This window comes from Microplitis mediator, chromosome 5 (genome assembly GCF_029852145.1).
Source record: "Microplitis mediator isolate UGA2020A chromosome 5, iyMicMedi2.1, whole genome shotgun sequence".
NCBI lineage: Eukaryota > Metazoa > Arthropoda > Insecta > Hymenoptera > Braconidae > Microplitis > Microplitis mediator.
Window position 1 is genome coordinate 2,951,848 of NC_079973.1, and position 27,420 is coordinate 2,979,267.

The 27,420-nt window shown below is 32.7% G+C and overlaps 4 protein-coding genes and 1 long non-coding RNA gene across 7 annotated transcripts; 2 read left to right on the plus strand and 3 right to left on the minus strand.

Annotated features, from left to right (window-relative positions):
- Positions 1-127: 127 nt before the first annotated feature.
- LOC130669134 (putative inorganic phosphate cotransporter) lies at positions 128-27,419 on the plus strand. Of its 2 annotated transcripts, none has more exons than XM_057471862.1 (7): positions 128-209; positions 23,266-23,486; positions 24,906-25,139; positions 25,216-25,680; positions 26,527-26,659; positions 26,726-26,967; positions 27,042-27,419. In XM_057471862.1, the coding sequence occupies exons 1-7, from the start codon at positions 143-145 to the stop codon at positions 27,216-27,218; spliced, it is 1,539 nt and encodes a 512-aa protein (XP_057327845.1). In that variant the 5' UTR covers positions 128-142; the 3' UTR covers positions 27,219-27,419. The 2 variants fall into 2 exon arrangements, with proteins under 2 accessions (XP_057327845.1, XP_057327846.1); XM_057471863.1 differs by lacking the exon at positions 128-209 and adding an exon at positions 22,442-22,677 and having other exon boundaries at positions 27,042-27,417.
- LOC130669131 (actin-binding protein WASF3) lies at positions 4,652-17,346 on the minus strand. Of its 2 annotated transcripts, XM_057471855.1 has the most exons (9): positions 16,975-17,346; positions 16,810-16,863; positions 8,452-8,789; positions 8,138-8,291; positions 7,896-8,010; positions 7,696-7,728; positions 6,205-6,503; positions 5,384-6,114; positions 4,652-4,961 (listed from the first exon to the last, which is right to left on the minus strand). In XM_057471855.1, exons 3-9 carry the CDS (start codon positions 8,723-8,725, stop codon positions 4,780-4,782), a joined length of 1,788 nt encoding a protein of 595 aa, XP_057327838.1. In that variant the 5' UTR covers positions 8,726-8,789; positions 16,810-16,863; positions 16,975-17,346; the 3' UTR covers positions 4,652-4,779. The 2 variants fall into 2 exon arrangements, with proteins under 2 accessions (XP_057327838.1, XP_057327839.1); XM_057471856.1 differs by lacking the exon at positions 7,696-7,728 and having other exon boundaries at positions 16,810-17,344.
- LOC130669140 (uncharacterized) lies at positions 18,565-19,708 on the minus strand. The gene is made up of 3 exons (XR_008990123.1): positions 19,566-19,708; positions 19,372-19,498; positions 18,565-19,260 (listed from the first exon to the last, which is right to left on the minus strand). It is a non-coding gene; the product is annotated as an uncharacterized LOC130669140 (long non-coding RNA).
- LOC130669138 (U6 snRNA-associated Sm-like protein LSm3) lies at positions 19,793-20,970 on the plus strand. Its single transcript, XM_057471870.1, has 3 exons — positions 19,793-19,934; positions 20,000-20,107; positions 20,737-20,970. The coding sequence occupies exons 1-3, from the start codon at positions 19,914-19,916 to the stop codon at positions 20,917-20,919; spliced, it is 312 nt and encodes a 103-aa protein (XP_057327853.1). The 5' UTR covers positions 19,793-19,913; the 3' UTR covers positions 20,920-20,970.
- On the minus strand, positions 21,021-22,074 carry LOC130669139 (sperm flagellar protein 1). The gene is given in 4 exon segments (XM_057471871.1): positions 21,021-21,186; positions 21,188-21,303; positions 21,306-21,499; positions 21,776-22,074. Coding segments are annotated over 4 exon segments (615 nt in total). The 5' UTR covers positions 21,915-22,074.
- Position 27,420: the final 1 nt, after the last annotated feature.

Here is a 27,420-nt window from a genome sequence, read left to right on the forward strand (position 1 = left end):
GTGACGTGTAATTATCCATAAAATTTATTGCTCAGAGTTATTGTTTAATTAAATTGTGCAGTGTTTGTAAAATTTAAATGGTGGAAAGTGTCTGTGGTGCAGTTAAGTGTTAAGTGTTCAGTGCTAGTGTAAAGTGTTGCTGATGGCTGATGCTGATGACTTTCAAGTTCCTGAGCAACTCATCTGGCATCGTCTGGTGGGAAATAGCAGTTAAGTGACGTTTTTTAGCTGCAATACACCTGGAGCAATTTAATTCAAATCTCCAAGTGTATTAGGACACCACCAAATTATTCGAATTTTTTTTTTTTTTTAAGATTTATATATAAATTTGAAGATTTTATAGACATAAAATCATAAATAATTAGTATTTTTCAAACGTCATAATTTAGCCCGCCATTAAATTAATTAATCACTAGTTGAAAATTCAGGGAAAATTTGTGGGCATTAAAATTTTTGTTCAGACAAAAAAAAATATTTAAAAAAATTTCTGGTATTTTACATCTAAATCTGCTTACTTCTAATTACCATAATTTCATACTTCAAAATTAGCGGTTCTTCTTCCCCAAATCTTACCCTGGTAAAAAATAAATTTCAAATATTTTATGATCCAAAATTACTGCATGCAGTTTGCATTCCAAGCCTTGAAATTCAGACCCAGACTTGGGTAAAATTTTTCTAAAAATTATTTAAGTTCAAAAACTCGCGCACTCATTGGTGCTGCCGCATTATACTTCCATGTTTAAATAATTATAAGTGCGGGATTGAGGTATTTAAACATCGATGAGGTAAATAAATGCAAGAAAAAATTCGTGGGGAGAGTAATTTGAAGGTCACTAGGGCTTGAAAAATTCAAAGCATCAGTAATCGCACGTAATCCGAGAAGCAAAGTTCGTTTACATCTTTACAAGTTTTTGTTTATTAAAAATGGAGTGCAACGCGTCCCTTGAAAGCAGAAATAGGATAATCGCCATCGCGAAGAAAAATAGGGAGGTAAGGATTTATTTGCACAGTTTAATTTGTTCAAGAGATATCGATAACAAAAGAAATGATACAAACGGTTTTTTTCGATTATCTTTGAAAAATCAAATTGATTACCTGTAGAGTTTATAAAGTAGTCATAATAAAATGTATGAGTGATCATTATAGAGAATGAGTTATCGTTAATAATTAAATATTATTTTGAAATGACAGAATATTTATTCAACAGTTCAATAAATGCATATTTAGAAAATTAATTTATTTCCTTCACAAGTACTTCTTTTCGTACTGACAAAAATTGTTCAGGAAAAATATTAATATTAAACATTAATGTCATACCGTAATACAGTGTACCCACATTTTACTGTCAAAAATTTTCAGCGGATAACTCGCCCCGTAAATGCTCCATGCTCGGAATATAAAAACTCCGAAATAAGTATCTTACCAGGGACACCACAAATGGTGGGCGCGATCTAGTGGCGAGCACCGAACTACTCCAGCTGCTGCTGCCTAACACCGTAACTTTTAAATCAATAATCATTAGGTTCAAATATATATTTATTAACCTCGAACAAATATATATATATATATATATATATATATTAATTCTAACTGAATATATTTTTTTGTGTCTAATTAATATTTATTAGAGTTAACATAATAATATTTTGCTCTAATATTTGGATTTGTTGGCACTACAAAATAGTTTAGTTGTCCATTAAATAAATATTTTCATGACTTTACCATATGATTTTGTTATCTTAGAGAAAGAAATATTAATGTCAAACAAATAGAGTCTATTAAATAATTTGTTAAAAATGATAAAATAGATTATATTCACGTAATAAAATTTAGTTGTCCCAAATAATTTTTAGTTTAATAGAATTCAACAAAAACAATTTAATTGTCCAGAGAGAAATTTTTTCTCAGTGTAAGAAAAAGGTCGAGACAACATTTATCCAAATTTTTTAGTTTTGTTTTTTAGGTCTACGGGGCCGGAAAATTTTTTTCGAAAAAACCAATTCATGGCTCGTTTAGGAAATTTAATCAGCTACAATTTGCTTTTTTTTGTTTTTCTGTACGACAGTTAGCTGCTGAGATATCAGCCTTCAAATGAAAAAGGATCATTTTGTCTTTGATTATCGATATCTCAGCAACTAATAGTCGTACAGTAATTTAAAGGACAGTTTGAGAAACTTAAATAAATTCCCTACAAGCTCCATTTTCGATTTAAAAAAAAAAAAAAATTTTTTATCCTTAACGTCAATTTGAAAAACCCACAAAAAATTTTCCCGGCCCCGTAGACCTAAAAAACAAATCTAAAAAATTTGGATAAATTTTGTCTCGACCTTTTTCTTATGATTTCGCAAAAACCGTGGCTCAATAAATTATTTAAAGGCTAAAGATAAATATCAGGAATGATTTAAAAAAATGAATGATTGCTAATTCAACATGAAAAATTCATGAGCTAGGCATAGTGACATTGAAACAATGGAAGTTTCCCAGCGTCATCATCCGTATGCTTAGAAAAAATCACACAAATCAATTGAATTAAAAAATCGATTAGCACTTGACTGAACCCACAATCTTATTAAATTTTACTTAGTGCGCTTACTAATGACTTAAAAAAAATAATTAAAATATTTTCAAAGATTTCGCGTCATTTATTTTTGATTTATTTGGCTCTGTACATTTTGTTTGCTACAAATTTATAATTAATACAATTACATATATTATTAAAAGCAGATTTACCTGCATCATTAAGTTTTATATCTAAGAGTTTGTTGTTATTTACTTTTAAATTTATTATTCATTTAAAGTTTATTTATTAATCATAGCCACGTTCTTTTCTCATGCAGACATAGAAAATCGTAAAAATTACCGGGAATCGCACCAGGTCGTGTTTAATTTTTGTTTACCTCTTACGTTTTCTCACCAATAATTACTAGTTAAAAAAAAAATAAGTAGAAACTGTTAATTAAAAATAAAATGAGTCAAAATCTAAGACAAAAATTGTGTTCTAGATGAACAAATACTGAGTCGTAATTGGCGAAAAATTTTCTAATCATAATATGCTTAAAATCGATCTCATTACTCTACATATTATTTATATATATATATATATTTTTTCTTTATTGTGGTATTATAAATTTATATTTTCATATATAAACATATTACAGAAAAGATTTATCCATTCTTCGTTTACAAATACACAGAACAATTATTTTTAATTTAATGGATAAGCCTTAATTACTCAATGTACACTTGTCGTTGCAGATGAACATTTAAACTAAACAATAATAATAATAATTAATTATAATATTAATAATAATAATTAATAACTCCTTTTGGATACCCAAATTTAATTACAAACTCATTACTCGTCACTTACAAATGGAGTATTTTGGTTTTTTTTTATTATTATATTTATTTATTTATTAAGGGGACAAAGGAGTGAGGTACAAAAAAAGAGGATAATTTTGTGATTTTTTTTTTCAGAGAAGCTTCGTTATTAAAATTCCGAAAATTTGTGACACTATTAAGCATCAGTCCAAGAATACTCGGCTAAATTTTCACAACAAAATATTTAAAAATAAGCCATTGGTAGTGGGGAGAGACGAGTCACTTAAAAAAAGTCTCCATGCTGTAGGCAGGATAACTCATGACTGCCTCATCTGAAATAAAAAAACTAAAAAGATTTCTTTAGTACACAAGTTTATTTTAGATCTGAACAAAGGTTTTTTTTATAATAACTACTTATTTTTTAATTAAACAAAAGGAAGAATTTTTGGCAAAAATCACAGTTTTTTGATTGCACCTTTACCAAAAATTCAAAAATGAATATTTTGTTTATTCCTTTGTTCAAATCCAAGATAAACTCATGTACTAAAGAAATCTTTTTGGTTTTTTTATTTCAGATGAGGCAGTCATGAGTTATCTGCCTACATAAAGACTTTTTTTTAAGGTGACTCGTCTCTCCCCACTACCACTGGCTTATTTTTCCATATTTTTTTGTGAAAATTTAGCGGAATATTCTTGGAATGATGCTTAATAGTGTCACATATTTTAATAGCGAACTACGAAAAAAAAAATCACAAAAATATCCTCTTTTTTTGTATCTCAGACTCCTTTCCCCCTGAATAACAACTTAGTGTTGCATTACTTGTCACCTCTAGTTATAAACTTTGAGGAAGACTCGATATTATATTGCGCATTATCTTTACAATTAAAACTTGTTTATTTATTTATTCATTTATAATTAATTAATAACTAGCTTTCGATGATAATGCATTAATTTAAAGCAGATTTTCATTTTATATTTTCTACATATTACTTATGTTTAAACAGAAATTTTTATAATTTTATTTTTCATGGTTTTATTTTTAATTTCCATTACCATGCAACCGTAATCATAATTATAATAATAATAATAATAATAATATTAATAATAATAATAATAATAGTAATAATAATGTACTGCTAGTACTGCGGAATGTACAAGAAATTTGAATAACTTTTGCCCATTTAATTCCGTAACTACGTAATAATTATCAGCACTATAGAAAGTGCACGATAATAAAATAATTTAAAAGCTCTGATGAATTACACGAGTGATTATCATATCGAATGCGAATATCATTAAAATTTCTAGTGTTTTGAATGAGATATATAATACATTTATTTATATGTATATATATTTATATCTTGATGGTTAAACGTAGACAAAAGAATATCATTATTTATTATTAAATCGACTGGTTCACTCTAAGAGGCAGATGCAGTGGGTGGAAATGACACGGGTCACGCGATACTCGAGTCTTGTTCACCCCATCCTTCACTGTCGCACTCGCTTTCTGATGCAGAATCACTATCGCTGAATTCAACAGCAACTCGTCTAGCTAATATTGACGCCACGTCGTTCAAAGCATTTACGCGCTCCACTTCCTTCTGCTCTATCTTTTCTACCTTGCGTAACTTAATTCCTGTAATAATAAAAAAACGTATTTAATATTTATTTTAAATAGACCAGTTTTAATAATTATCCAGTCAAGCTCCGAAAGGGGAGATATTCTCGACAGTAGCTGCAAATTTTGTTGAAGGTTTATCATGTCACCCACAATCACCCCCGAAATAAAAAAAGTCATCACCCCAGGAGTTGAGAAAAATATAAACAGATTTTTCGCTAATAAAATTTGCAGAGAAAAAAAATTCACATAAAAAAGTACAAGAAATTTTTTTCACTGACGTAAAAAAAAATGTCTACCTATAGTTGGACTGCTTACAATTTTTTTCAACCCCTGGGGCGATGACTTTTTTATTTTGGAGACAACGTTAGCGAATGTCTCCTCTTTCGAAGCATCGACTGGACTATAATTGAGTAAATAAATTATCAAAGGATGATTACCGTCACGAATAGCTTTGAGTAAATCATTTCGTGGATCAACGATCGGGATATTTGGGTTTTGTGGTTTCCTCAATTGTCCGTCAACTATACTCTTGAGTGGCTTTAATTTGGGTGGATTATTGGCAATTATCTTAGCAATGTCACCGTTGCTAATTGGTACGCATGTCATGGGTCCATTAAGAACGGGAGGTGGCGGTGGCGGAGGAGGTGGCGGTGGAATGTTGCAAGGCGGTGATATCGGCCGTGATGGCGCTGGATCAGGAGTAGGCGGAGGCGGTGGCAAATCCTGAGGCGCAGGATCCGGCTCATCGATTCCCACGGGTAGGGTATGATTTGGCGGAGTCGGTGTTGATTGATGACTCGGTAATGGACTGTTTGAGCGGCTACCATTTCTATTTAGCAGGTGCGCCGGTATCGTGCCGTTTATAGGCGGTGGCGACATCACTTCACCAGGAGGCGGTGGCGGGGGTGGTAGTGTATCTCTTCCGGTGCTCATAGACCTTCCACGAGTCGGTGTGTTATTTGCTGACGCCACTGTTGGAGTTGAATTGCTCGAGGCGTTACTCGGTGGCGCCGGAGGCGGTTGCGATGGCCTCGATCTGCCACCACGACTCGGAGTACCTGGTCCAGGACTTTGGTACGTCTCACTACCAATCTGTCCTTGTCCAGGTGCATAATGAGAACTGTATAAACTCCCATCGTCGTAACCTTGAGCCATATAATTTGCCGCCCTATTATAATAAAAATAATTGTCATTATCATCAATGAAATTTTTTAAAATATTTTTAAAAATTCAAATTGTTATGCATTAAATTTGTTACCTATAATGATCCGTCGTAGGAGGACTGTACAGATGTTGCTCATCCTGTGGATAACTTCGCCTAAGCTCAATACTATTTGGTCTTGGAGGTCGTGGATCGGTCATCACCATACCCAGAAGTGATTCATCTGGAATATTATGCGGTGTTCGGTACTGAACACCCTGTGTCGGCATAATATATTCCCCATGTCCAACAGCAAGCTGTCGTTGTCTCTCCCTCGTGTTGTGAGGTTGTCTTACACGTTTCTTGTGTCTTCCTCCTCCCCCGGCATTGCCTCCATCGTTCCGAGGCCTATGGGGCTGTTTGATCAACAAAAAAAATTAGTAATCCCTCATACTTAAAATTATAACGTAATAAATAAAAGGTGCAAGTCAAAAAAAAAGGCAAGCGAAAGTTGTCAACTTGTGATTGAATAAATTTAAACGACGATCACACTCAATGATTGATGATTGATGATCGATGATTGTTAAATATTTAAAAAAAACTTCCTGCATGTAATAACAAAAATTAGCATGTTGGTAAACGTCACTTTAACTCAACTACTGAATATAACACGTGTATGTATATAGAAAATATGAATATGTATATATACATTTTTATATAAATATATGGTAATGATATATATTAGATAGACTATTTCCTAGCGGAACTACATTATATAAAATTTTAAAGCGAGCAGCTAGAATAAAACTCTAACAGCGCAAATTAGTATGATACTGAAGTTACCCGACGTCTAATAATTTTTGAATTTTTTTAAAAACGATAAATTACAAAAAAAAAAATATTTAAAAAAAATTCACTTGTAGTTTTTTTAATTCTCTACAAGTGCATTTTTTAGATTCTTTTTTTTTGTAATTGATTCGTTAATAAAAAAAATCCAAAATTGCCTGCTAACTTCAGGTTCATACGATACTGGAGTTAGCCAACGTCAAATAATTTTGGAATTTTTTAAAAACGATAAATTACAAAAAAAAAAATATTTTAAAAAAATGCACTTGTAGTTTTTTTAATTCTCTACAAGTGCATTTTTTTAGTTTTTTTTGTTAAATTGATTTGTTAATAATAAAAATCCAAAATTGTCTGCTAACTTCAGGATTATACGATACTGGAGTTAGCCAACGTCTAATAATTTTTGAATTTTTTAAAAACGATAAATTATAAAAAAAAATATTTAAAAAAAAGCACTTGTAGTTTTTTAAATTTTCTACATGTGCATTTTTTTAGTTTATTTTTTTTTTTGTAATTGATTCGTTAATAAAAAAAATCAAAATTGTCTGCTAACATCAGGATCATAAACAAGTTTGTTAATGAGATAAAAAATCCACACAAGGTTGTGAGTTTGATATATTATGTATAGTGATTGGTGATTTAACAATAAATCGATTACTTAAAAATCGATGTACTGGGAAAAACAATTATATATTAATGAGTCAATAAAATAAATATATGATAGTAAAAGTAAAACTACAAAGATCCAAACCATCGACTTGCCTCTCTGAACGGTTCGGCATATTCTGACTCGGTCTATAACCAAGGGGACATTTTCGACGTTAATTGTTAAAGTAAATTCCATATTTTTAAATTTTTTAAAAACAGACCTATACTGTCTATACGATTTATTAATATTTGTTAAAAATAATTTAAAAAAAAAAGTAAAATATAATCATATAAAATATATAAATAAAAGTCACCTTCTTTCCTCTGTCGTGTATTTTCTTCTCCGTGTCTTTGAGCATTTCCTGACTCCATAAATCGAAGAAATAATTCGGATCAGTATAAAATTTTAATCCGTCTTTGCCGTCCTCTCTGCAATAAAAATAAAAATTAGTAATGACGATAGATATTATGAAAAAATAAATAATAATAAAGCATCACAGTAATTGGTACTTAAGATAAAACTTGTCTTCTTCCTCAAGTTAAATCGTATATTTACCTGTAAACATTGAGTTTATCTAATGGCGGAGGAGTATCACATGCTTGATAAGTCTCACGCATTGCCGTGGGCATAGTATCACGTGAAACGACTTGCTGGTCGAATACAACCGAGCTCTTGAATGCCTTTCTCATATGAATATCTTGTAGTGAAACTAAGACACCAGAAACAAAAAAAACCATTAGAACACAAGTAAATTATTAAAAAGCTTCTGTATCAAGTAGTACATGCATACACACACATATATCAGACCCATAAAGTCTATTTTCGTACAGACAACCACAGAATGTAATATAATTTAAAGGAAAACTAACCTTCCTCAACATTACTGTCCAGCTGGGTAACTTTAACCGCGAGTCTATCTATTCTCGCTTGCAGAGAGTTGGCTCGATCGCTTAATGTATGAGCTTCACGTGCCAGCTCCCCGAACAGGTCCTCAGCATGTCGCGATAAGCTTGACAGCTGTCTAATAGTATTGGCCAGAGTCCCATTTGTCGCGGCTTCCAGCTCCGATGGCAAAGGAAAAGCTTCAGGAATAGTCCCGCGGGCAACGTGGACCGGCTCCACCAACCTCTTGGGGAGCGGCATCTTTCCCCAATAGGACTCGCTCTTTTTATTTCTCTATCAAGTCCACTCACCGCTCTCTTATTACCTGAAAATAAATTCCATCCATTATTATTCCACTCATGTCTAAGCTGCTTATACTAATGCTGGTATTTATTTAAACACCAAATGGACTTCTTGACCCCAGTAGCTTATTTTAATCTTTTTATCTGAAGAAAATATAAAATACCCGAGTAAAAGCTCGGAATCCGGAAACGCTGTTTATTAAAATGCAAAACGTTGTTATGTTCCATGTCCTAGAATAATGCCCAAGACGGTTAATCTTTTTTAACGCTCCTAGAAAACTATTCATTGAAGACAACTGCTCAGGAAAGAGAACCATGAGTGTACCGTTTGTTCAGGCCGGATATAATACAAGTTATTCAGCTAGACGATTGATCTTCGACCTATCAGATCTACGTACGGTTCCCTATTAAAGGTCAGATGTTCAAAGGACTGGGCACTTACGGACTCAACACCTCACGATTTAATATTTATATCTTATCATCCAGACTCGTAATAATAAAATACTCTGACCATTACTGCTTTTGAAACATAAATACATATATCTAAATAATTCAGCATCGCCGGCGAATCTTCAAGCATCTCGACTCCGAACTGATTTACTGGGTGTTTTATTGCCAGCGAACGTTATATGCACATATATTATAAAAATGCGATAAAAACACTTTATAAATAGACTAAAATGTACATACACAGAATGGATAAGGAAAAAAAAAATAAAGGTCATGACAAATGGTTTCTAAAACAGCAACGACAGATGACGTCACGCTAGTTCACCTCTCTTACGTCTCAGTAATCCCATTGGCCTCAATTAATGCGTGTCCCGGTTTGTGTTATCGAGAGCCGTTTTTTGCAGGCCTACTAAATATATATACATATATATGTGTATATATATAAACCCAATGTAATGTATGAATCCAACGGGATAGTCGGGTCTGCTAACTCGTTAGTAATGAGTGAATTCATCGTGGGAACGGTTAAAAAAAATGATAAGCCGCATAAAATCGTGAGCGTGACTCTATATCTGACGAGTCACACAGTATTATAACTTTTATTAAATATAATAACTACAGTTTTAGCAATACCAGGTATTATATGTGTAGAAGTAGTAGATAAAACATAACAACTATTAGGGGCAGGATAATTAGTATTCTCATTGGTAGTCTGCGACAGCGGCACGAATAAGTCGAGCCAGTTCCCGAGAAGGTAAACAGCGCATTGCACCTGCATTCGAAGCGTGAAAGCGGATAATACACTTATATTTATGTTTTTTGGTTTTTGTTTAGACGCAGACGTTAAATTGTGGGCTGAGGACAAAGCAGCGACGGACATTTGCATTTAAACAGTAAATCAAAAGCCTTGGCTTCTTGAGCTTTATCTTAGTGCGGCAAAAAGTTATTTCATATGTAAGTGTAATGTTTCTTTGGCCTGAGGACCATCCACCCTTTTTTCTCACCATTCGTTCTCGCATTATTCCGTAGCAAGAAAAATAAGAACAAGCAAATAAAAGCAAGAGAATAAGAATGAATGAGAAAAAAGTCTGAGGAATTGCTATCAAGTTTAACTATCATGTGCCCGCAAGGCCCCTGGATTCTCCCCTCTCATTTAGCCACGTTAAAGACATCATCCTGCTTATAAAGAGCGTTACTACTCCAGTGATCTCAATGAAACTCGTTGCGTAGTGATAGCTATCGGTAACACGCGAGTATATTGCGAGCAGTATTTCAACAACTCCTTGCTGAATCCCATTACTTAATATACCAGCTCTACACATTAGGGTGGGCCAAAATCCGCTTTTTTTAAATTTTCATTATTAATACCGAAAATATTTTTCCTTGTACAAAAAAAAAATTTTTCGGAAATCAAAAAAAAATTTTAGGCTCGCCAAATCCCGCTAAAATTAGAAGTTGTTTAAAATTTTTTTCCAACCCATTTTGATCGGAAATTTAATTCTCTACAAAAAAGGTCCTATAATAAAATTACGTAAAGTTGATAGTTAGATAATTGCGATTTTGCTCTAAAAAATGAAATTTTTCAAGATATTATTACTTTTTCAGGGTAAAAAATAAATTTATCATATAAATTTCGCAGGAAATCCAATTTTCTACAAAACAGACCTAATAAAAATTTATTCAAAGTTGATAGTTACAAAGATAATAGCAATTCTTGGTAAAAACCACCAAATAACGAGAAATGTGACTATTTAAACATAAAACTGCCAGTTTCTGAATTACTATAAATTTCAAGTTTTACCAGAAGACTAATTTTATAAGAAATTTGATTTTCCATGAAATTTATATGATAAAATTTATATTTTACCCTGAAAAAGTGATATCTTGAAAAATTATATTTTCTAGAACAAAATTGCAATTATCTCAGTAACTATCAACTTTACGTGATTTTATTATAGGACCTTTCATGTAGAGAATTAAATTTCCGATCAAGATAAGTTGGAAAAAAAATTTTAGACAACTTCTAATTTTAACGGGATTTGGTTTTCCGAAAAATTTTTTTTTTGTACAAAGAAAAATATTTTTGGTATTAATAATGAAAATTCAAAAAAAGCGTATTTTCGGCCCACCCTACTACACATGTGTGTTTGATAGACTTTTAAAAATCTAAGTGTGTATGAATAGATTTAGTTGAGTAGTTGGTGACTTTATAGAGTCCAGTGATAGCTGGACGCCTCGTAATAATTTATCAAAAGCCTCCCACGGACTTGAGAGCACCCCTTGGCTTACGCGATCTGCGCGTGAGTCACACTAGCACACACTGATGTATATATAAGAGCTTAGTGTGCTGGTGTAGTTTTATACAGGTCCCTCGACCCTACGCCAAGATTTATATATAGTACGTAGTCTCCCACGCGTTCGACGCCACCGGCGATTCCTTCCTCGTTCACGACTCTCGACCTATTCTATTATATTCTATTCTCACTGTGGTGTGGAACGAATGTAGTAGAAGTAGAGGAAGAAGAAGAAGAAGTAGAGGCTCTGGTACCTGCACGATAATAGAACGTAATCAGCTTTCTAGTTCTAGTTCATCGTGGGTAAGACGTAAGACGGCTCGTAATTTTTTTTGGCTTTTGCTTCAATGGCAAAAAATATTAAATAAAAAAACGGGTTGACGGGTGTCTCCGGACCCAAGTCCCCTTTGCACGTTTTCTTGACAGCGCGGGGTCCTGGTGGGAAGCCGGTTAGCTGGTGAGCTTGTCGGCACATGCTGTCCATATGGTTTTTAAATTTTTAGTATGTGTGTACAAGAGGATTTTGCCAGTCCGCGCTGTATATGTACTGAGTCATAAAAATTTAAAAGTTCACAAGTGAGCCTGTGAAATGCAGCGGCGTCTTAGTCCGTATCCACGACTCTGGACCCGGCTGTTCGCACTCTTGAGAAAAGAAACAAACTCGTAAAAAAAATGAGGCAATAAATAAAAATAAAAATATAAATATTAAATAATGAGTGAAAACAGAAGGGCTACAAACGTTACATGGGAAGTGAGTCAGAGCATTTATGCGGGCAGTTAAAGCTCCAGTTTGCTAACTCTCCCCTAATATTTCATATCACGCGAGTAAGCTATACAATATTTTAATATCTTTTTCTCTCTTTGGTCTATCGTCCGGAAACGGACACGGGTATTTCCACAAAATTTGAGGGTGAAACCGGATATGACGAAAGCACAAGGGTAAAGAGAATGAGGTCCCCTGTAATCAACCTCGCAGCAATTTTATTTGCCATTTTTTTTCTTTATTTTCTTTTTTCTTTACTTTTATCCTCTTGTTCTATTTTCCAGTTCTTAAATTTCATGTAGGAATTTATTTTCTGCTGATTATGTTTCTTGTAATCCAAACCCAGTTGGAGATGATCCAAGGATCCTGTTATTTTTTTTATCGACAGTATCAGCAGCAAGTCGTCATTCTAACGTAAGTGAAAACTGTGAATAATAAATAAAATGTGAGCGCGAGTTGTTCCCAAGAGACAAAAATCATATTTTATTATTATTAATTTTTTTTTCGGGCGGTAGTCGGCTATGTCAGGCTTTTGCGCTCTCTCCGCAATATTGATCAAGCCGACAGCGACTGTCGGTGTTGGCTATACGTAGTACACACCGTAGTAGTATGATAGGACAGAATAGGAGGGTTGGACGACGTGCCGGTTGTTATAGTAAGCGTACAGCAGCACAGCAGAAGTAGGGTGAGGGAGCAAAAGAAGGAAAGCACCCTCGTGGTCGTGAGTCACCATGTATCCAGAAGTAAAGCTGAGTCCACAGTACAGCCTGCAGCCCTTGCGCTGGAAAATTCAACAGACTGTCATTCCAAGTTGAATAAAAGATGAGAATAAAAAAGTCAAAACTGGTAACCAAATATTTATAGAAATAAGATGATATCCTTTCAGAAATTTTGTTCTTTACATCCAGAGTAACCTTAGCGTGTACGAATTATATATTTCCATCCGTTTATGTTATTATTATTTAAATGTACCTGCTGTAATTTTTAAATTAAACTCAATCAAATGAGCTGGGGAACACGTAGAACCGGTTGTAATCTCACAGCAACCTTGCACGAGTGAACTGTTTACACGCATTCGTTAATACAAGAGTGTTACAGTACAGGGTTTTTAAATGCCGGTGGTTAAGACGTTGCAATCTGTTTTTATTAAGTGAAGAATGTATGATACTTAATAATGTATGAAACCTGGAAAACACCTTGATAGCCTGTGAAACAGCTGGGCTCTGCCGGTGGTAAATTTTAAATGAATTGGTGATACATGGCGAACTTGAACCTCCTAGACTGGGTCTAAAACGATGTAGGCGCACGTAATTCTGGCTCCGGTGCTCGACTGAGAGATTGCTGGCTAAGAGAAGTTGATGTCGAGCACTCGTCATGCTGCAGTGAGGAGACGTCGACCTCTAGTCTTGGAAACTAGTCTAGGACAAAGTCAATTGAATGCCAGCAAGACCAACGCTCACGTTCAACGGGCCACGGAGCTGTAACTTGTCAGACGTGAGACCTCGTTTTACTCACATTTTTTTTATTTTAAATAATAAATTGTTTTTTTTTTTATCCAAAAGATTTCTCTTGTTCGACTGATACTGATATCAGGAGATTAAATCTTAAATTTCCGTTTTAAATAAATGAGCAGCAGCAGCAGCACAACTGCAACGACAACAAAAAAGATTTAAAATTTATCTATTCTGAACAGAGTATCAGTTATCACATGTCAAGCTATTTTGTCATGACATAAATACTCAGAGTGACATAAAAATCTATCGGGTTTACAACCGAGATGCGTTAAACATATTAAATAATAAAAAAAGTCTCAATGGCTTCGTGTCTTGTTGAGATTAAAGTGCTTCTACTTCTACATCATGATTGAAAAATAAATTCTGACGTCAACGGTAAAAAGACTTTAGTTTTTTAAACAAAGATACAAGTACAGATGCACATATATATGTATATCATTGTAAAATATATAAGTAAAGTCCGTGCCAGATGGAATTGCAGGCAAGAGAAGGTAATGCCGAGGTGTGCCTTTGTTGCTAGAATAAGAAGTAAGAGGCAATGAGTTCTCTCGAGATCTATCGATTAGGTATTTACGTTTGAATCGTGGCCAGCTGTAGATTGCTGTACTTGATTTCTTGTTTAATTTTTTATTTTACTATTTTTATCTTTTGCTATCCTTAGTAGATACTGTACTATGTACTATAGAATACAAAGTACTCAGTACAAAGTACCTACATCTTACTCTGTATTTTTACTCCATAAGGAAGTAAAAGAGTTGTTCTACACCTAGAGTAATATCCGAGTAATTCCTCTTCCTACTCACGTAGTTTAGGTGGTGAGAGAAAGGATGTCATGTGTCTTGCTGATGAAATAATTCCAAATGTCATCGATGTTCATATTCGAACATGTATATTTATATATATCTCCATATGAATATACATATATATAAGTCTACATGACGTGTTCTGTGTAGCAATCATTTTTTTCGCGCACGTGTGGGCGGCGATATGCTTTTTAATTCGAGATAAAGCGCACACATAACTGTAGAAAAATATAAAAATACAAAATTCCGTTTACTTGCGTGCTCTCATTGACTTGTTTGTTTGTTTGTTAAAATTCAAAAAAACTTGAGCCTCATCTCATCAGTGGTGAAAAAAAGTAGAGGCACGAGGGCTCTGTGGTTTAGTAGAAAAAATGATGATCCGAGATTAGCCCGAGGCTTCAGTGGATGAGTGTATGGTTGAGGTGTAGTGGGGAAGTCGGTTACCGGATCCTAGAAGATACAAGAGTTTAGTTTACTCTTTACAATGGGAGGGAAGAAGACGCGTGCTGGTTCGTAGACTGCATGAGGGTAAAATTAGTAAAATACGACCCTCGTGGAATGTCAGAGCCCAATGGGGTGATGCATAATTAGCACACTATTGACCAACGAGTACTGTTTTGTTTTGTTTGTTGGTACAAATACTACAAACAAGGACTCGTGTATCGAGGAGTCAAAGAGTTAACTGCTGAGACGTTTCGCAGACGGAATGCCATTGGCATTCAATCCGCGATTTAAATACTCATTTATTTCCGATCATACATTTTATACATTCTATACATCGTAATTGTTTTATGTAAATCGCACACTATTGCAATGCGTTTATTATTTATTATTTTTTTTTTCAATAATTAATCAATTACGTGGAAACGAGTGAGTACTCAGTAAAACAATTGCTGTCATTAAATTAAAATAATAAATATTTACTTGGATTAGTCATTGATTTAAAAATATCCTGTCGAGTTGTCGTGTCTATTATCTAACACTTACTCTGAGGACATTACAGTATTTGTTTTAAAAATTTACAATAGGCCCAAGTGTAAGTGTCTAATGAGTAGTTAATGAGTAAAAAAATTGCACTTTCAAAGCTGAGTAATGGATCCAGTCACGAACAATTTCATAGACTATTATCGTCAATTACTTGGTTAATTGCCTATCGAACTCTATTTTATAAATTATATTTTTTTTTGCTTTTTATACTCATCCACCGTGACACCTCGGGCGTAATGAGCCAATTAATTATAGATAAATTAAATCTAGGCCACTCATAACCAGATATTTTAATAGACTTTAATCCCATGCTGTAGATACATACCCTGGTACACGAGTACGTTCAACCCACTTGTATTAATTATAAAAATACTCTCGAGGTCGACTTAAAAGCCGGGTAAAAAAAACTACCCCCCGCAACGGGTGAGTGAAAGCTCTTGCTACGTCTCTCATGTTATGTCAAGCTCTTGAGGTTGTCACGAATAAATTAGCCTGCAGCCAAATCAAAAACAATATCGGCTGCTTGCCAAGTACAATCCGCGAATAATAACTAAAAAAATCCACCCTTGGATTGGAGTGCACTCTGGACCGACGCCCTCGATCTACAGAATACCAACGGCGGTTGCAAATTAAAATAATAATAATAATAATTAGCAGTAATAGTAGCAGTAGCAGTAGCATTATTATTATTAGATCAGTAAAAGAAATAAAAAAAAACCCATGACAATGGTATTAAACCCAGCAAATTAATAGCGACCACAATGCTGCCGCAACTGACCAATTACATAAATATTAATAATGATTAAATAAAACCATCAATCAACTGTAATTTATTAAAAGACACTTACACACGCCACACCTACTAAAAACCTCCCTGTCTCCCAGTCTACATCTGCGTAGATCTTGCAATTATAAATCCACTGTACGTAGATCGTGGATTACATTACATTATATTGATATATTCAAATTTCAAATGTATGATGTATGATAGCTCGTCAGGCTACGAAATCAAAATATCTTACGAGCACACATGATAAGCAGATCTACCAACACCATCCGCGATATCTCCGTTCTACATAAAATATAACTTTTGCTGATGATATGACAAGATGTCACGATCAACGTTCTGAACACGAACATATATGTAGATATATATATACAGAAATATGGATAGAGTATATAATCTTCCAATAATCTTTATCTTAAAATTAATCTCCCTTGGAGATTCTTACCATATCCGCTGACGCACCCCCAGTCGCGTGTCCGGGCATCGCCCTCGTTCTATCCTGATATCACAAATATTTATATAAATATATGAAAATATAATTATGGTAAACTGTATTATTGAATTCACTACGTGCACTATTATTAAAACAGTATTGAAACAATAAACTCACGATGTAAAACCAACAATTATAAATTGCAACACAACATATCGGGATACTAGAATCTTTTACACACGTCGCTGGAGATTATGCTGCAGCACCAGCACCAGCAGTACAACTTAACAGAACTTTTAGTGTGGTCTTCCTAGAGGAGTGTAGTGTTCGTAGTCGTAGTCGTAGTTCGTAGTGTAATCCGTGATCCGGCGCAATGGGTTATGAACCCGCGATAGCACGCAGAAAATGGCGTTTGCTTTGCTGCCACTGTTCACGATCACGAGTAGGAACTACTCCGCTGGCTGCTGGCTATGGAACCAACACTACGTCTACGTATGACACAGACACCAATAGAACTGGAGGTGTGTGATGTTGATGTTACGAACTATCACGATAATATACGAACACCAGGAATTCTTAATAAAATAATTGTCCATCCTCTTTTTGAATTGACATCGAGTGACATCTACAGGATCAGTGTTTTATCTACTGGACTTTGTAATTTAAAATTTTTTTTGTATCTGTTGTTGGTAAAAATCATCAAGTACTGAGTACTCGAAGATGGACAGAATCTAAATTTTTTTCGTAAAAAAAAAAATTATTATTGATGATTTGATGGTCAAGGCTGCGGTACCAAGTGGTCCAGTTGTCCAGTTGCCAATAGGCAGGGTCAGATTTTTTATTTTCATTTAAATATAAACAAGATGAAGAATGATTTGGATGATCTATGGAGTACTGAGTATAATCTTGTTTTTATTTGAAAATAATTACCGGGTATGTAAAGTTAATAAATGAAGATTGTCAGTTACGTTGTGGTCAGTCAAGACGGCCGGTTGTATTTAACTTCGCCGTATTTCATCTTGAGATTTATTAATATTGCATTACATTAGATACCAATGATCAAAAACTCGAATAGTGAAAATGTTCAACTTGATGTTTTAAACAGACATAAAGGGAAAACGGTGAATCGATTAGCTCTTCAGCATTTGAATATATCTACAAAAAGATTCTCACTAAATTTACGAACTATAAAAAGAGTCTCGCAAAACTAACGAAATAATAGTAAACCATAAAAAGATGATGCGAAATGATCATCTACGGAAATTGAATCGAAATTAAATGCAAATGAACCAAGTTTAAGATCGATAAATGTCTGAATTATATTAACTCAGTAATCTCATGACATAGAACAATATACATCGGAGTTATTAAAACTATATTAAAGTTTTATGCGAAGACTCTTAAGAAAAAACTCATAAATCATGGCATAATTTTATAAAAAGTTTACACCAGTAAGTTATTCACGAAATAACTCGAGCCATCAAAACAAAAGTAAAGAGTTTTGCAGATATGCTCATGAGTGTAAACCTGATATATATTTTGAGACCAAATTTATTTACCCATTATTAACATTCACCAATAAATTTTCATGTCATGAAAGTTTCTCATTTCATTGACAAAAGAAAATGTAAATACTTTTAGGAAAATTAGAAAAAATATCGCTGAAACAAACCTTTCTACTAGTTATTTTTCAAAATTAGAGATTTTACAAATAACTCGCCTAACGAATTGAGAAAAGTAGACAATCAAGACGTTTTTAAATTGTCCGATCAAATAATCATCGGATATATTATAGATTGCCGTGATAGTCATTATCATAGAAAATTATCTTTCATATCTATAGTAGTCATTGTAAGGAAACTTTGAATGAATTTGCTCTATGCACAAAATTGAAGAACAAATTTTCTTTATTTAACAGAAAAACCCAATAAACACAAATGGTAAATTAGATGACAGACAAGAAAGAAATTGAGTAATTATTACTTACGAACCATACGGTTCTATACCACCCAAGCAGAGTGCCTCATGACCTTTAATTGCTGTTTTTGCTTTTGAAATTCTTTTTATTTATGTCTTTTAAAGTAACATTACAAAGAGTTGTACATTCATGTAGTAGTCATTAGGTTCCCATTTTCTATTGAAAATTTTACACTTCAAGTTTATTATATCTTATCTTATACTTATTTATGATAGCATATTCATGTTATTTATTAGTAATCTTCTGAGTAAGAAATTTAAAAAATCTCATTAGTTGGTCGCCAGGAACTTGCATTCGATTGGAAGATAAAAGGTGGATCATATGTGTCTGTGGAGGAACAATCTGTGCGCTTATAAGTATCCTAGCGGTGAATTCCGAAACTACTAAATATTTATTGTGCAGCAAGTACGTTCTCATATCAGACACTTTATTATTTTTTCCACTTGCTTGTAAATAATTATTTTTTTCTGTATTATATTCCACTCCTATATATTTTATTAATACATATAAAGTTTTCATTAATTTGAACGTTTAAAATTGTGGAACTCAATAGTAATAATTCACTATTAATATTAATTTGAAAAAATAAACTTTACTCTGAAGGACCAAATTAATCCAAAATTACGTATCATCAGTCTGATGTATTTTTATAATTAGTTATTTAAATCTTAGAGGGTCTGTCACTTATTTTTATTGTAGGTCATTTTGCCTCTTCCCCCTCTCCTGTAAATTGTTAGACATTTTTATTATCATCTACATGATAAATTCTTAGAAACGAAGACTTAGTTACTTTTTAAATATTAAATATTTATTATCACAAGCCCACGTGCTCAAATTTTTATCCTCTGGTGCTACACCAGTCTACTTTTGGCGCCAGTATTCGTAGTTCTCAGAGACGATATATTGAGTAGTCCTCTAGTTGTAATTCGTCCAATGGCTACTTTTTAACGACCAAGAGATGTCACTACAGGTACATTTATTTCCGAGGACTTGTTTTGTCACCGGCAACCTCAAGCTTTAAACCCAAACCTAAACATCTTTTAAATTACTCGCTATTTGTGTATTGATTTAAAAAATAAATAAATAATTTGAATTGGAATTTATAAATATTTAAGAAAAATCAAAGTACCTGGACAACATGGCTGATGAAGCAGAACAGGTAGATATTTATTTTTTAACTCAATATTTAGCGGAGAAAATATTCTAACCTATTTTAATAAACAGATCCTGGCGATCAATGTCAAGGAACCTTTGGATTTAATAAAACTGAGTATTGATGAAAGGATTTATGTCAAGATGAGGAACGAGCGTGAATTGCGTGGACGATTACATGTAATTATTTTTTTTTTAATTAATTAATTAATTAATTATTTATTTATGATCCTAAAGCTTGTAGACAATTAACAATTTTCTAATTTTTTTTTCATTCAATTTGCAGAAAAACAAAATTAACCACATGCATGTGTAGAAAATTTGAAAAACTGCAGGAGCAATTTTTTAAAATAATTTTATTTCTATAATTTATTTAAAAAAAAAAATCCCAAAATTATTAGCCGACGTTTAATAATTTTTTTAAAAACTAAAAAATTACACCGATAGTTTTTTTAATTTTCTACATGTGCATATTTTTAATTTTTTAATTAAATTGTTGAAAAAAAAAAAAAAATTCGAAAATTGTTAATTGTCTGCATGATCCTGAAGTTAACAGACAATCAGCAATTTTTTGATTTTTATTTTCAACAAATCGATTGCAAAAAAAAAAAAAAATATGTGCAAGTAGAAAATTTAAAAAACTCCAAGTGCAATTTTTTTAATATTTTTTTTTATGATTTTTCGACTTTAAAAATGTCTAAAAATTATCAGACGTCGGCTAACTTCAGTATCATATAGTCTGCTAACTTAAGAATCATAATTATTTCAAGTAGAGATGATAAATTGAAAATATTTAAATTTGATTACAGGCTTACGATCAACATTTGAATATGATCCTTGGAGATGCTGAAGAAACGGTTACGACAGTCGAGATTGACGAAGAAACTTATGAAGAAGTTTATAGAACAACTAAAAGAAATATTCCAATGTTATTTGTCCGTGGCGATGGTGTTATTTTGGTATCGCCGCCTAGTATGCGCGCTCAGTGTTGATGGATGTAACATTTATTTATTTTCATGTCAATCAACAATATCAAATATGTATATATTAAGTACAGTTTATATATAAAAAAAAAAAAAAAAACTAAGACAAATCAACGGATTTTATTTCCCAAGAAAAAATTTAATTTCGTCATTCGCGCCGAGAGATCGTTTATTTTTCGGTCCTTCAACTCGAGCTGCAGGTGGGCGATCTATTTATTAAGAATTTCAATAAGTTCATTCTTGTCTTGCAATTCTTAATTGAGACGCAAAATTGACTTTGTTTTGAACTTCGTCGAAATCCAAGATCGAATTTACTCTGTCAATGTCCCGGTCATCAATTGAGTACAATGACGCACGTTCGTCATTAGTCTTTAATTATTCTATTTTTAACTCTTAAAAAAAATATTTCCTATGGCTTTATCTTGACACGTAGATATTAAGTTTATTGTTTTATCATTGAGCTTAAGATTTACTTTAGATAAGACTTTTCTATTTAATGTCCTCTAATTATCAATCTTCTTAGCCAGACTATTGCCGTGGCAGTAATTATGGAGTTCAACGTATCTTGGATATTTTTTTAACAACTCGGCTATAAATACTTGAATAAATATAAATAAAAATTGTGTAAATAAACTGTTTTATTTTAAATCATGTCCACGTCTACTTAATAAAATAATAAATTCATATGGGGGTGGACAGTAAATTCTAAGTTTTAATTTACTGTCCACTTCGCTATGAATTTATCATTTTTTTTTTATTTATAGTCAAATTTAAATTCTAAGTTACTGTCCACTTCCCTATGAATTTATAATTTTATTTAAATAATTATTAATACTTTACCCAAAGTAATTCAAATAAAATCCACAAATGTTTACCTCCCGCGATTTAAAAAAATCCCTCGCGTTATTTTTTCGCGGGCGTGAGAAATTTATTTGCTCCAACCAGATGTTTATTTCATAAAGACTTTCATCACTTAGGTCATCTGTATTAATACTACAACTCATTATTCATGAGCGAGTGTTTAAATCTCGGTTAATGTCAGTTGTAGCTGTCATATTTATCTTGACCGTTGTTAAGGACACGAGTACTTTGAACTTGGAGCTTATATCTGACAATTGCGCAAGTCATCTATATGCCGCTGCGTAAAATATATCGCGCGGTATGTTGTAATATCCCTCAATATTTCCTTAGGATTGCGTGGTACTGCATCATCCCTGGGAAACTTTCCCTATGCCCTTCCTAATAATTTATATAAATTATTTATTAACATGAGCGGATTGTTAATGAAAATTTTTACTCCAGTTGGTGTTCCATCCGCGTCCACTACCGGGTAATTTGAAAAATTGATAAGAATAAGAATCGATTTAACAAAAATCTCCAAGGATCGATGAACCCTATATTCTTATATATATATATTAGTTGTTTTACACGTCCAATACCATTCAACAAGTCTCACCCATGCGCATTTTACCTGTATGGGTAATGGGCGATGGTAGTGGTAGTTTGCGGGGTATATTTATAGACGCGCACGCGGCCGCGCCCGGCAATGTTCCTCCAAATCTCCAAAAGACCTAAAGTTTTAGACTCTTATGTCACATCAAATCTACGCGTCTTCAGTACGCACGTATACGCACTTGCTGGTAAAATAATTTATTTTTGCCATTTAAATATTTGAAGTAAATTAAAATTTTGCGGGAATTGTGCCGGTTTCATTGCTGTGATTTTTAATTTTAAAATTTATCGCGATGGCTGTCGAGACTCCGAATCGTAAGTATTTTTAAATTTATAAATATGTACCTATTTGTTTGAGTAAAATTTTAATACATAAATTGGAGTGGTATTAATTTAAAAATCAAAGGCGGGATGATGTACGACGGATTCAAATTTCGTAATTCGTCCTTTTGACCTTGAGCTTTTTTCCCTCCAGATCAATGGGGGCGCGCGAAATTAAATCATGCGGGTCTACTTGACATAAATACTTATTTATAATTCAAATAAATTTAATCAGTTTTATTGATGCTAATCTGCTTAAGTTTATAATGACCCGCATTTAATTAAATCCTGCAATAACCCGCCGTAGTGCGCGAAAACGTCTCCGTAAATTCAATGAATAATATTTTTGTTCAGATAAATTTCTATCCACGTGTAATTATTGCGTCATACCGTCTACTTTAACTAATTACTCTCGAGGTTTGCCGTAAGAAATAAGTGCGTACGTAAGTCTTCCGCCCAAGCGAACGTCCTACGTGACTGCCGACACGTGATCCCATCTTCCATGTCTCCCTTTTATTTATATTCCTATAGGTAGTATACAAGAAAAGACTTTTGTCATCTGTATTTATATTTAAATAACAGGAAGTGAAGATCAACGTGGACCAATAAAATCATGCTTCGCTATCAGATATCTTATGGCCATTCTCGGTTCTATCGGGCTGGCGATTATCTATGGGTTCAAGGTCAATGTCAGCATAGCGATTGTCGCAATGGTAAATCATACGGCGATAAAACTCGCAGAAAATCACACGGCGATCAACGTCACTGGAGCCACCCTCAATGTCACTTCTAAAGTGCAAGAAGTAAATATAGATATAGATACATATATTTATAAGTATACAGAAGTTCTGTAAAAATTACAGAAAAAAATATGTTAAATTTACTGATGATGTCTGTGAGGTTCACAGATGAAATTTTTTATTTTTACAAATAACAAAATGTGACACTAGCAGACGAAATTATGAAAAAATGACGTATTTTTTCTGTAGAATGTACATCATTACTTTATGTAATATTTACTGATATTTGATGTGAAATCTACATAAGAATGACGTTATCTTTACAGAATAGTTTGAGTGTGAATGCAGCAGACATCAGATAGTTTATAAATTTTAAATAATTAAATTAATTAATTAAAATAATAAAATTTAAAAAAATGCGCGCGCCAATTTTTCATTGATCTAAATACGCATTTTTTTATTTTTATTCTACGAACATTTTATTTGTTTATTTAAAAATTTAAAAAATTCCCATTTGTCAGTTACATTCACATGAGTGTAAATGTAGCAGACATGAGACAATTTATAAATTTTAAATAAATGAATAAAAAAATTAAAATAATGAAATTTAAAAAAAGGCGAGTACTGATGTTTCCAATATTTTAATTCGTATTTTTTTATTATACTTACATTTTATTTATTTATTTAAAAATTTAAAAAATTCCCACTTGTCAGTTACATTCAAACTCACGATGGTTTCGTAATTTTAGATGTTTTGTGTTTAAAAAAAAATTTACCTCGAACATATAACCCGTGGAAACTATAAAAAAAAATATCAAGTCTTTGAAATATATAATTATGTACAGAAAAATTTTAAAATAAATGTATGATACTGTAATTGTTACGCATATTGATGAAGAATCATCAAATGGTACTTCTTTTGACAAAATTTATCATATTTACCTTGTAGGTGATGTTATTATTCGTGATGTACCTTCTAGAAACCACGAGCTTCGATAAAAATATAAATTTTTGTTCTGTACAAATTATATAAGTCAATTTACAGAGAAACTTCTGTAAATTTCATAGATTTTTCACGATACTGAAATTAGCCGACGTCTATTAAATTTTGAATTTTTTAAAAATCCATAAATTAAAAAAATTTCACTTACAGTTTTTTAAATTTTCTACATGTGCATTTTTTTATTTATTTATTTTTTTAAATTAAATCATTGAAAAAAAAATTTGAAAATTTTTAATTGTCTGCTAACTTCAGGGTCATGATTTTTCAGTCATTTTTAGAGAACTGTTTTTTTCGTGGATAAATATAAATACTGCGTTCTTCTTTCTGCTAGAGTTTACGTTTATAAGTAGGACAGAATAATATGTATTGCAAATGGTTTTTTTTTAAACGCAGAAATAAATATGAGAAAGTTTACTCAGCTAAGAATTAGAGCGCGGTGAGAATTATTATAAATTATAATGATTTTATTTCTACAACAGGACGGGCCGTTTGTCTGGGATGGAGGCATGCAAGGCATCATTTTATCCGCTTACTTCGTCGGTTACTTGGTATCCATGATCCCGGGCGGGCGGATGTCTGAATTAGTGTCCGCGAAGTGGGTGATGAATGGCGCGGTACTTTTGAATGTCGTTGCTTCGGTTTTGTCACCACCAGCAGCTTACGGACACTACTGGCTGTTTGCTTTCATGAGATTTCTTCAAGGAGTTGGTGGCGTAAGTACTATTAATAATTTATTATTTATTATTTACAACTTCCTGTCTCATATATTAATTAATTTTTATTATTCAGGGTGTAAGTTTCCCGGCTATGCACGTCATGATTTCAAAGTGGGCGCCCCCAAATGAGCGAAGTGTCTTAACGTCAATTATTTATGCTGGAACAGCACTTGGAACTGTCATTGCGACTTTACTGTCTGGTATTATCGCAGCTAGTATGGGCTGGGAGTGGGTATTTTATATTGAAGGACTTCTTTGTCTTATTTGGTGCACTGCTTGGTGGCTCATGATCGAAGACTCTCCAGAACAGCAGCGAAGATTAATCACTCAGGAAGAAAAAAATTATATTTTAAAATCACTTGGTCAGACGGAAAATATGGAGCATCATAAACTGGAAGTACCTTGGGGACAAATTGTCAGATCACTTCCTTTTATGGCGATTTTTATTTCACACTTTTGCAGTAATATCGGGTGGTATATGATGCTGACGCAGTTGCCGACTTACATGAAACAAGTTTTGGAATTTGATTTAAAATCTGTAATTTTTTTTTTTATTATTACCCAAGTAGCAGAGACAACTTTAAGATGGTTTTTAAAAGGACAAGAATTTTTTTTGTCTCAACCCTGATTAAAAACTCCGATTGAATCCGATAGACTTTCAATCGGAATTCATTGGTTTCAATCGGAGTTTTTAATCAGAGAAAGCCGTCTTTTTATATACATAAGACGTACAGATGTTGGTTCTAGGAGTCATAGTAAACTTGTCTTCTTTTTTCCACTTCAAAAAATCGTTTAGATGATGGAGGATTCTACGGTTTTCGTAGCGCCGCTAAATTACCGTGAATTCTTGTAGAAGACGTAATAAGATTTTCTTAAAGAATAAAATTGTTCGATAACTCGCTCAGTTTTTGAGAAAAATAGATTTCGAGAAAAATGCGAATTTTTCAAAAAAGTGAAATATTTCATAGATTTTAAAATCTTCAATTTTTTTGTATTTTTTTCCGGAAAGTGCATTTGAAGACGAAAATTTTGAAAAAAAAAACGTCTGAATTAGTCCATTTTTGAAGAAGTTATATTTGAAAAAAAGTCTTATTTCGTCGATTTCTACGAGAATTCGCGATCATTTGGTGGCCCCACGGAAACCGTAGACTTCCCAGATGATGACTTATTTGTAATTTAATTTTTGTCATCACTTGTGTCAAGTCTTAAGCAGATATTTTTTCGGTGGCATAAATTTCTGTTCAATTTGTCAACATTTTGATGCCTTACTTGTTCAAAAAACTGCTTATAGATCTTACAGATGTCACAAAGCCGTGTGCTACTTGGGTAATTTAAATTATTTCAATATTCCATAAACTATAATATTGATAAATTATTCCCATAGAATACGACACTCTCTTCGATTCCGTATTTATGCATGTGGTTGTTCACAATGGCAATCAGTAAATTATTATCGACATTTGAATCAAAGAACTGGATCACTAGAACTCTTTCCCGGAAAATTGGAACCTTTTGCAGTAAGTGATTTATTTATTTATTATTTATTAATAATAGAAAATTAAAAATTTCTATTTAATTTAAAGGCTCTGTAATACCGATGATTTGTTTGATTGTCGTGGCCTTCGCTGGAAATAACCGTGAGGTTGCTGTGACATTTATGACAATCGGTATCACTTCTATGGGTGCAATGTACAGCGGATTTTTGGGCAATCACATTGACATCGCTCCCAATTTCGCGGGTACTCTTGTCGCGATAACGAATTGTTTCGCTACAATTCCTGGGATTGTTATGCCAATAATTATTGGATACGTCACTAAAACAGATGTAAGCAGTAAAATTTTAGTGATAATTAATAACTTAAAATATTGTTCCCTATAATTATTATTTTTATTTTACAGTCATCAATTGCCACCTGGAGAATTATTTTCTTTATAACTTCCGGTTTCTTGCTGGTCGAAGTTATAGTTTTCAGTATTTTTGGATCGAGTAAAGAGCAGCCATGGAATGACATTAAGTCACATGATGAAGAAACAAGCGATCAAACTTTGCCGCTTGAAGAAAAAAATAGACATTAAATATAATGGTAATTTTTTAGATCAAAGACTCATCAGGTTGATCTCGAGCAATAAATTTATGAAACAATAATTTTAAAAAAAGTATTAACTGACAAAATATAATAATTGTTAAATATTTATATGTAAATGTGGATAAAAAAAATTTTTTCATGGAAAAGTAAATTTTCCTTGACATTAAATTAATTTGTAGCTGGTGATTTTT

Excerpts from the sequence above, each read along its gene's own strand:
- LOC130669134 (XM_057471862.1), top strand. The coding sequence starts at position 143 with ATGGCTGATGCTGATGACTTTCAAGTTCCTGAGCAACTCATCTGGCAT. Across the intron at positions 25,140-25,215 it reads TTCTTCAAGGAGTTGGTGGC|GGTGTAAGTTTCCCGGCTAT; the intron begins GTAAGTACTATT and ends TTTATTATTCAG. Across the intron at positions 26,968-27,041 it reads GATACGTCACTAAAACAGAT|TCATCAATTGCCACCTGGAG; the intron begins GTAAGCAGTAAA and ends TTTATTTTACAG.
- LOC130669131 (XM_057471855.1), bottom strand. The coding sequence starts at position 8,725 with ATGCCGCTCCCCAAGAGGTTGGTGGAGCCGGTCCACGTTGCCCGCGGG. Across the intron at positions 8,292-8,451 it reads GGACAGTAATGTTGAGGAAG|TTTCACTACAAGATATTCAT; the intron begins GTTAGTTTTCCT and ends CTGGTGTCTTAG. Across the intron at positions 6,115-6,204 it reads CCTACGACGGATCATTATAG|GGCGGCAAATTATATGGCTC; the intron begins GTAACAAATTTA and ends TTATTATAATAG.
- LOC130669138 (XM_057471870.1), top strand. The coding sequence starts at position 19,914 with ATGGCTGATGAAGCAGAACAG. Across the intron at positions 19,935-19,999 it reads TGGCTGATGAAGCAGAACAG|ATCCTGGCGATCAATGTCAA; the intron begins GTAGATATTTAT and ends TTTAATAAACAG. Across the intron at positions 20,108-20,736 it reads AATTGCGTGGACGATTACAT|GCTTACGATCAACATTTGAA; the intron begins GTAATTATTTTT and ends ATTTGATTACAG.